Below are 10,685 nucleotides of genomic sequence, written 5' to 3' on the forward strand. Positions count from 1 at the left end.
GAAGAGCAATATAAAATTTATTTTTTTAAACTCATTCAGGAATCTTAAAAAAAAACATTAATTTAAATAAAAATAAGAGATTGTATGTCTTTTCGTTTTAATGCTAACAAAATAAAATTAACATTTATTCCATCGCTGTATAAAAATATACGTAAAAATAGACAAAAGGAGATGGATGTTACAAGAGTTACGTGTCTAGCGATTGATTATAGTTGTCTTCTGAGCCAGGCAGACAACAGTGAAGCCATAGACAAATTGCAGTACCGTCTTAGTTTATTATCCTTCCTCAAATTAGGATCAAATATATTTCTAGAACTATATTTTAAATCATTTTAATATACTAACTAGCACATTAGAAATCATTTGAATACAATAGTTCTCATTGAATGTACGAATTATATTTAAATAAAAATCGTGATCCCCACTATTAATTTTAGCTTTTCTTAAATTAATTTAATGTTTATAATAAAGCTAAAACTAAGTGAAGATAATTATTAAACTGAACAGCAATTTCATCGATTCGATGGAGTTGCGGTTAAAAAATGTCTTATTACTTATTGAATTATCTTACAAATTTTGATTTGAAAATTGTGACATGTATTTAAAAGTTAATGGGTAATATTCATGTCAAGAAAGTTTTTCTCTAATAAATTCCATAAATCCTCATAATGGCAATCTTAACTTTCAATACATAGTGGTAGTTATTGTCCATTTGTCTTTTATATTAAATATAATTTATAAAATGCTGAAAACTTGGAAGTCGAACATTTGATATGATATGGGTCGAGTAATTTGTATAAGATAAAAAATTGTTAATGATGCACTCTACATTGCTGGTGATAATTTAAGAAAATTTATATTACAATTGATTAAGATTAAAATAAAACCATCATTTAAAAAGTATATATTCAGGCCCAATTCGAGGTTAGTAGAAATTTCGTAGTCTTAATCACCCGGTACTGCGAGCAATGTTGAAAATTTATTTCGTGTAATGATAAATCTCATAGATACTTGCGACATGAGTATTACCGTGGTTTTATAAGCCTTAGTTGTAAATTTGACAAGTTTATATAATGTAGATATATGACTTTATTTACATCTCGCTTTAATAATTAGTTTATTTTGTGTGCACACTTAAGGCGTCAAGCCACAATGGCGCAATAATTAGCTTTTAAAACAACAATTACGACCACAAAATTTAATTCTGATTCCTTTCAGTTTCTGTGAATAGCCATTGTGGATTTGTTGCTTTATGCATACACATGTTAAGTCCAATGTAATATGGTGCATGAGGATTACTTTTAAATTCTAGAAAAATCGCACAAATATTTACACATTCGAACGCTATTACTTTTCCTTAATATTAAGAAAATAGAAAAAAAAAAACAATAAAATTCAATCGTAAAATGAAACAACACCAGACAGATTCTTCTCAACTTTTCGTAAACAAGAGAGGCACAACAGTCACCACATTATGTTTTTGTCACATTTCTTATGTAAACTAAGTATGACTCAAGGGCACGTGCAGATTACAATCACTCGAGTTATATTCAATTTCAAAAACACAAAAATGTCATAACATATAATTACAAATAGTCGATATATTGTAATGGCAAGTAGAACAAAATCTATTGAAAATATTATACACTACGGACTATGTATAACAATGTTTATAACAAAATAGTGTTCATCAGTTCGTCTATATTAAACTTTATCCAGGATGGTGTTAAAGAACTGGGTACAAAAAAATATTTTTATTAAGTATTACGGAGTACCCAGTGACAATTGTATTGTAACATAAGACGGCACTGCATAAATCTAAGCTTATAGACGCAGTGCAATGCTTAGTCTGATCTTAACCTAGGTGGTGTAGGAGCTTAACTACCCGGGTCATCTGGCTTGTTTTGTTTGGACCTCTTGAGTTGCTGCAGGTAGTGGCGTTGGATGGGCTTGTGGAGGGCGAGCTGCGCGAGCGCGTCGTCGATGGAGAACCACTGCCGTTTACGGCCCATGAGCCGGGAGTCTTCCCATTCAGCTAGCTCTTGTGTTACGGTCATTACATACACTTCTGTCCTATGTTTGTGCTCTCGATTCTGAAAATAGAAAATTAAAATTGATAACATTAATATTAAATTTGAATGTTTTGCCTAATGGTACAATTACTGAAACTGTTGATATGTATATAATGTTAAATTGTAAAATTTTAAATGCATGGTCCATTTATTTTCCTTCAATAATAACTACAAAAAAAATGAGTGTAAGGCAATTACTTGAAGTTGTGAAACAATTATCTCTGAGCAGAGGCATAAAGTGGATTAAAAAGTCACACCCCTGTAAACCAATTAAAATGATTACTATTCATTACTATAATAGCTTATTTTAAGTGAATTTTGATGATGCTGTACGAAGAAAAAGAAATAAAAAAATTATATAAAAGAAATAGTTTTTGTAAAAACCATAATATGACAAACATGTTTCATATAACCTGTTAAATAAGTTTTTTTGCAAAGTTTATAAATGAAAAAAATACTTTTCAGAAATTAATGTTACATTTTGCTTCTATTTACATTGCCAAGGCATGTTACTATGGGTTACCATAGATGTACCATACCCATCTCGAACTAAAAAAAACTAAAGGTCCTATTTAAATTTTGCATAGTTACTTTTTCACAGCACTTATTAAGGAAGAATTTTCGAAAATTTCGATTTCAAGGGCAGGAACTGGGAGGTAACTTTAAATTAATTCTTAATATCTTACATAAAGATGTCAAATATTTTTTCATTTGATATACTTATATAAACAATTTCATATTACTGTGTTAACTCTAATCTTATAAGGTTGATGACCCCTTATTTATTTATATAAAATTATTTTGTAATATATCTGTTTTGAATATTAAAATTCTTTAAGCTGTCACATAAATAAATAAATATTGTACAACATCACATACATAAAAAAATATATAAATAAAAAAATATATATAAAAAAATATAAATATATATATATTTTTTTAATATAATTTGCATTATTATGCCTGTAATGACACCAGCTCACTCATCATTCAACAAAAATAAAAAGGTATACTGGGTTGCCGGTCCCAAAAATACAAAAGTTATACTTCGCTTCTTATACATATGATGAATACATATATGTATAAACACTTGTATTAAAATTTTTAATTATTACTGTCCTGAAAATTATTATCTTTAAAAAATTATTAGTTGTGATAAATATTTATATTGACTAGTTCAATATTAGATTATATATTTATTTATTACATCATTTAAAAAGCTAAGCTTTTCCTTAGTGATCGATTTAAATACTTTATAAGTAAACTACTTGTATGTTGTTTACTTTTATCTATTTTGAGACAATTATAAAACACACATTGTAATATTGTTTTTCCTGAGTCAGAAATACTGTATATGAACTATGAATAAAATAAGAAAGTATGATATGAAATATATACATGCCTATTATCGTATTAACTAATTTGAGGCAATTAATATTGATCAGATAAACAGTTTTCAAGAGTATTCACACATAGACAACATATGGATGCACTAATGTTGACATTTCTTTGTGCTTCTGTCAAGAGGTTAGGTTAGTTAACGTAACATAAAAACATTTACCTCGAAAACCCCCAGACATCGCCCCAGCTTGCCGATGACACCGGCTTCCTCCAACACCTCACGCATCGCTGTCACCGACGGTTCTTCCTCAGGCTCCACGCCTCCACCCGGCACAATCCAGTTGTCAGGCCGACGCGAAGACGTCACAAGCAACACCTACGCACAAAATACACGATAGTATCGAAAATTCACCACATAATCACTGATCATTAAATAAAAATACCATGCTAACCTCCGTTTCGGCGTCCGAACGTACGCATATACAAGCCGCGCGGCGCCTAAATCCCTCATCGTCGTATATCCGTATTGAATTAGGCTTTTCCTTAACCATTTCGAAAGAACACGTAAACACGAACAAAACAAACGATTAGAAACGAAAAGCAGACATCAAATGGAAAGAAAACTATCAACCGAACGAAATTATTTAGTGATCAACAAACGCCATAATCGAAGTATCCTAAGATAAACGTATCCATTTTCGACTAATTTATGAGTTACACAATGTACATATAAAATGAAACTAAAATAACAATAACACTACAATTAGAGCAATATTTCAGCTATAACTAGCTTTTGATAGCGAATTTCAAGCCCATGTTGAATGGTGCCTGACGTTTTCTCTGGGAAAATCGAAATAGGTTTTGGAAAGCAATATTACGACGAGTCTATCAGCTGACAGCCGGAAGCTAAAAATAATATTGCCATAATACTGGTTGTTTTTGTGTTCCATTTACTTAGTTGAAATTACCCTTTTGCGTTTTTTTATTCGTTTTTATTATTATTTATAAATAAAAATAAGTTCAGAAAGCAACTTTAGATATGTAAAAACTGAATATTATGTTAAATACATTATGTCGAAATATCTTTAAATACTCTGTCTTTTTTTATTACTAAATTTTTTTCTAATATATTAAGTAATATTTATATTATTAAAATTTCTTTAAGAATAAATTATACATAATTGAGAATTCTGCTTTAAAGATATTGCCTTATTACATATTTTATAAAAGTCTAAGATTGTCTGTGGTATATAATTTCGTGATTTTTGTGACAGTTATTTATTTGAAATCTTAGTTATTGTTGATAGATTTTGTGTTTTAATTCTTTTTCAGGTTTCATCTAATGGGTAAGAATAGTTTTAAACTCGTTTTTATTATTTGATTTAAATGAAGCAATTTTTAAAAGCAATTACTAATAAAATAATAATGTCCAATAAAGTATGCGAACTAAATTCAACAACTTTAAAAGTTTTTAAGCTAAAATTTGTACTTTGTTTTATCTATTCCAAATATTTTAATTAATGTAATAAAAATGATATTACTAAAACGTATTTATTTTCAGAGAAGAGCTTCGATTTCGGTGCGTTGTTGCAGAACCATGAGAAGAAGCACAAATACAAACCTACGCAGCTTGTAAGCGTAGCCGGCGGGGTACAGTGTCCAGTTTAATATTAATCATTAAGTACTCTGTCATAGCTTGATAATCATGCATGCGGTAGGTTACATCCATGTAAAATGCTTCTTTTATCTATTTTTTTAAAGGAACAAGCGATTATAACTTTTTTGATAGTACACTCCTGATTTACAGGTGAAAAAACGGCTAGAAAACAGCATTAGAAATAGAAAAAGTACTCGTCTATCAGTATTTGATAAAATCAGAAATCTTCCAAGAACAGAAAGTCCAGTGCCTGTAAAAAAGGTATTGTCCAAAATAGAGCACAGGCGGATGCAATTGGAAAAATGGAAGGAAGAAAAGGAGAAGAAGAAAAAAGAGGCTTCATTACAGAAAAAGAAGCCATTTATAGCTGGCGTACCACATAATCCACTTAAATTTGTTCCTCCTCCACCACCGAAACCTTTGCCCAGTATATCTGGGCGAGTCACACGATCACAGTCATCTAAACAAAACTCAGCAAATAATATTTCTAAACAGAAATGTACTAAAACTGAAACCAAACAATCCAAATATATGACACAATCATTTGCACCAAAAAATGCTACCTTTAATCCACCAATATTTAAAAATATGATTAAGATACCCACTTTGGCGACCCATTCACAAAATGACACAAAATATGCTTCTATTGAACATTCATTGCCTGCAAAAGCACCTAAGACTGCTAAATCAAAATCTATTGCAAAACATGAACCCAGAAACTTACGAAGTCGATCTCAGTTACCTGAAAAATCAAATAAGGGTAAAAAAGCATTAAGCCCAATAAAATCTTTTTCATCAACTTCAAGTTCCAGCTTGGAATCTAATTTGGGTGAAAAATCTCCAGTTAATAAAACCAAAACTCCGAGAAAGTCTCTACAAAATAATAAGATGTTTACTCCTAAGAACAAGATTCCTAAAAGCGAGTCTAGTTCAGAAGAGAAACTGCGTTCACCCAAGTCAATGGACTTACCGATGACACCAGAGCAAATAGTTGAAGAGGCTAAGAAAATAAGTCCCTGTGTCACTTTGTCTCGTGGAAAAGATAATGCAAGGAAGGAGATGAAGAAAAAAATCGTTGAAGGTATCAAAGTAGATTATATTTTTTAACATGTCCTATATACCAACAGCTATGAGAGTAAAGTTGACCCACACCTTTGATTTAAAACTACCATTGATTGAACTAGATCTATAGACTTTGGTGATTAGAATCGACTATAGAAACTGCTTATTGATGGTAAAGTTATATGATATTACCATGATTCAGATTGTTTTTTATTTGCTTCTATAATTATAATTTCTGGAGGGTTGATACTATTTTGTCTAACGCTCCATTACTATATTCAAGGCTTTGTGTCGTAGTAACTATAACTTTATTATAGTAGAGCTATTATTTGCTACTTATGAGTAATGGAAAGTAGATTAGATGTATGAAGATGACAGATCTTAATTAAAAATTTACTGTCTCCATTTACAGTAGGTAGACAGACTTCTGTGATCAAACAATTTTTCAATATAATGTACATGTCATTATTGTAATATATGATTATTAAGTTCCAAATGTAATTTAATATATATTCCTTCAATCTATTACTAATATTCAATATAATAAGATGTTTATTTTGTTTGTCTTGCATATAATGAGTTATGACATAAATAATCAGTTATAAGATAGAATATATCATAGTAAAAGTTCTGGAGATTTTTGTAAATATTAAAAATATTTTTTGTTTTTATTGATATTAAATTATATATCGGTTTTAAAAAATTATATTTAAATAAATTGTATTTATAAAGGTCTGCTTGATGAAGATCTATGTGAGATAGACAGCGTGGATCACTTCAGGAAGCAGCTCGACTCAGAAATCAAGCGCATTTCCGAGATGTGTGAAACCTGGGATAAGATACTGGAGCAGATCGCCCTGCCTGAAGCTGTACAGGTAAATTAATATATTTCAGTAAAACTCTCATTAACCAATTATTATTTGTATATTGTATCATCTCTATCTCACTCGCGGCAGGAGGCGGTGCTGGGCGCGGTGGGGCAGGCGCGGCTGCTGATGTCGCAGAAGCTGCAGCAGTTCGCGTCGCTGCTGGCGCGCTGCGAGCGCCCCGAGCCGCACCAGGCGCTCGTCACGCCCACCGACCTGCACGGCTTCTGGGACATGGTCTTCATGCAGGCGAGTGCCGCCCGCATCCCCTGCACCAGGCATTCTATTCACTTTTATATTTTTATGATTTTTTTAATAATAATTTAATAATATAATTGCAGGTTGAAAATGTAGACATGAGATTCAAGAAACTAGAGGAGATGCGAGCCCGAGGGTGGGTCGACGAGCAACCCGTCGAGGTCAAAAAGAAGGTAGCGTCCAAGCCGGCCGCCAGCCGCAGCAGACCCGCCGCCACCAGCCGCCTGAAGGACATAATCGCCGGTAAGTGACTAGCAATGTTCTAAGTAATTCTACATGACAGGCTGACAGACTGACGTCATCATCATTATAATCGATATCGAAAGGAAATATAATACCAATATATTTATTCGTAAATGATTAAACAGCTGCCCGAAAAGCCAAGAAAGATCATAACGTCGACGTGCCGGCCGTCGAAAACACAGCGGAGGAGAGCAAAACGTTCGAAGCTGGCTTTTTCAGCGTCCAGTCGCCCGTAAAGTCTCCCAAGCAAGCGTCCACTCCAGTTAGCAAGCCGAGTCTCCTGAAGGCGGTCTTGTCTAATGAGGCTAACAAATCCGCTTCTAAGGTAACCGGCACTTATTCTTCTGTAAAATACTTTATATCCTCACATTTTGCAATTGTCATGTTTCATATTTAACAATACCACAATATTGTGCACTAACAGAATTCAGCTTCGTTCGCCATGCTTCGCGCTTCGCTGATCGGCAAGAATGTTGAACAAAATGAATTGTATGTGGTAAGTACGAAAACGCTTCTAATGCCTAATTCATTAATTTCACATTTCTTGACTTCATATATATCTTTAGATATAATATAACGTTATTTCACTTAACTACTTATGTCCACTTCGTCGACATACAAAACGCCATATATATCATATATTATTCGGGATCTCGACGATATCGCGTCAATGCAATTATAAAGTGGTTTACTTAGATTTTTTCTTGTGGTTGGAATAGCACTGGCCATGGAATTATTCAATAGTATTGTTCTAGCACACTTGGATTTATAAGTAATTGATGAGGGCTTAAAATATGATTTTTACAAATACAAGTTGAGATATTAATAATAATGAAGACGAATACATTAAATGGTTTTCAACTATAAACGTCGGTTAATATATTCCTTCATTGGATTATTATCTATTCTTTTAGACAATATTTTTTGTCGCCATTTGCAGTTTGTTATCTTTTGAAGAATTAATAGAAAATTTACGAAAGCTCGGTCCCTACTCTTAATTTAAACTATTTTATTTCCATTTATTAGTGTATGTATGTAATAAATGAACATTTGCAGCAGGACCTCGTGCCGCTAACACCGATAAATTTAGACGCTACGCCGGCCCGAAGCATCCTTAAATCGACGAAAAAATCTGGAAAGAAATCGATTAAAGTCGTATTATTCGATAAATCAGAATCGGAAGCTGTAGACAAGCAACACTCATCCGAGAATGAAGCGGATATAACCGGCGTGGAGAAAATAGAAACAGATCAGAACGCGGACAGCGGCCTGTCGTCGATGGACGTCGAGAAGGAAGTGGAAGGCAAGGAGAACAAGTCGTCGAGGAGGAAGTCCAAATTGATCAGACAAGACGCGACCGAGGATCGCAGCCCCGTGAAGACGAGGAGTATGCGGAAGAGCATCCAGACACCGACCGCTGAAAACGAGGAAGGGAAGAAGAGAAGTTCCAGAAAGAAGGCACTTCAGGAAGTAGAAATAAACGTGGAGGAGATCAAAACGGAGACTCCTAAAAGGTCATCGAGGCGAAAGAGTTCCAGTATGCGAGATGTTACTGCGTGATTCACTACCTGTTTAATTGTGTTACTAGTATTGTCTGTTGAAATTCGTCATTTTGTTCACATCAGTGGCATACTTTTATTTTATGATAAATACTATGAAACAACGATAATTATTGATGTTCATATAATAAGATTCGACGAAGTACAATTTTTTTATAAATATACACGATATTTGAAAGACACTAACGCTTTGGCGATTAACGTAAGTTAATTTTATTAACGCTTGTTTAATAGAAGATGTTACCAAATAAAAATAAAAAAAAACTATAGAAGTGTTCAACTCATCATCAGGAATAGGTAGGAATATAGAAGTTAAATCAGCCAAAATTGAGAAAAACTTTAGCTATAGGATAGCAATAACAAAATCTAGTGAATTGTGTTAACGTTGAAATTAAACTCGAGGTTCATGTCGCAGCGATCGTCATTGATTATTATTTGCCACAATAGGGGAAGGGATTTATTAATTTAAAAAATTATAACCGTGCCATAAGGTTTCGACTGATCTAACTGTGTAAATCGGACATAAAGTTAGTTGGGTTTACTTTAAAAGATTTAATAAAGTTGTAACAATACATTGCCTACCGTTGAGCACTGGAAGGACCCATCGCTTACAACACGTTGGTGATTTAAAATATGGCAATTCGTGCTAATTTAATCTTAGATACAATGTTGGCAAAGAAACTCTGAATCTTTCTTTACAGGAGATCATTTTTTCCCAGCAGTGGGATGTTATTTTACAAGATCTGTTGTTACAAGAAAACATCTGTGACAAATGAATTAGTTCTTTCTTTACTGTATTTCAGTTACAATATTATTTTATTTGTAATATTAAAATCGGCTTTGAATTTTTTTTTTTCGTATTTCTTGTTAAATATTTTATTTTGTTTGTTCCACCTCATTGTCATGTCTTGCTTCCGTTTGTCGAGTGGATTGCAAATACTTGCATATAAGGCTAAGAGGCATGATTTGTTTAAATAATTTAAGAATGACATTTTAGTAATCTAGTTATATGTCATATAAATATAGTATGAAAAATATGTAAGGCATCTGACTGAGTTTTGTTTAACATCTTTAAATATATGTTAATGATATTTAGTTAATTTAGAATGTTTGAATAGAAGTAAAATCGTAACTTTTAATGTATCCGTTTGATTTGTTATGTCCCGCTGTAAAGTTACTGTAATATCTAAACAATCGAAATCTCATTGCTTAATTCTATTTATTGAAAATTAAAGATTTAGAAAAAAGGCCTGGCGTCCATTGTACTATTTTATAACGGTTACCGAACCTTTCCGATTCAATTCCAATCAAACTTCGACTTTTCTACATCTATAGCTTCGTTTAGCTTGTAGGGCAAAACTTGAACATATATTGGTTTTGATAAAATTATGGCTTACTAGTCTTTTCCTACGGGTGGCACCATGTTTACATCGGGCTGTGCCCACCCATGCCGACTAGGTTATTGAACCAAAAAGATATGATGTCACCATTTACCGTATTAAAATTAAACTTAATTGTTAACTGTTCTGCCCCTAGTGGATAATTATATTAAAAAATAGGAAAGTGGCTAAACTCCAATGTTTGAATTCGGATTGGATGGCGATCATGTGACCATTTGTTAGTAGAA

General features: G+C 32.6%; 2 protein-coding genes across 4 annotated transcripts; one reads left to right on the forward strand and one right to left on the reverse strand.

The window, feature by feature from the left end:
• Positions 1-4,306, reverse strand: LOC125069343 (diphosphoinositol polyphosphate phosphohydrolase 2). Its single transcript, XM_047678808.1, has 3 exons — positions 3,866-4,306; positions 3,634-3,789; positions 1-2,093 (listed from the first exon to the last, which is right to left on the reverse strand). Exons 1-3 carry the CDS (start codon positions 3,962-3,964, stop codon positions 1,878-1,880), a joined length of 471 nt encoding a protein of 156 aa, XP_047534764.1. The 5' UTR covers positions 3,965-4,306; the 3' UTR covers positions 1-1,877.
• A 384-nt stretch (positions 4,307-4,690) lies between these two features.
• On the forward strand, positions 4,691-10,197 carry LOC125069497 (disks large-associated protein 5). 3 transcript variants are annotated; one of them, XM_047679011.1, is made up of 9 exons: positions 4,691-4,759; positions 4,975-5,063; positions 5,221-6,151; positions 6,865-7,007; positions 7,089-7,247; positions 7,340-7,499; positions 7,625-7,824; positions 7,924-7,995; positions 8,556-10,197. In XM_047679011.1, the coding sequence occupies exons 1-9, from the start codon at positions 4,756-4,758 to the stop codon at positions 9,057-9,059; spliced, it is 2,262 nt and encodes a 753-aa protein (XP_047534967.1). In that variant the 5' UTR covers positions 4,691-4,755; the 3' UTR covers positions 9,060-10,197. The 3 variants fall into 3 exon arrangements, with proteins under 3 accessions (XP_047534967.1, XP_047534968.1, XP_047534969.1); XM_047679012.1 differs by having other exon boundaries at positions 4,703-4,759; positions 4,975-5,127; positions 5,203-6,151; XM_047679013.1 differs by having other exon boundaries at positions 4,703-4,759; positions 4,975-5,127.
• Positions 10,198-10,685: the final 488 nt, after the last annotated feature.

Source organism: Vanessa atalanta, chromosome 15 (assembly GCF_905147765.1).
Source record: "Vanessa atalanta chromosome 15, ilVanAtal1.2, whole genome shotgun sequence".
Lineage (NCBI taxonomy): Eukaryota > Metazoa > Arthropoda > Insecta > Lepidoptera > Nymphalidae > Vanessa > Vanessa atalanta.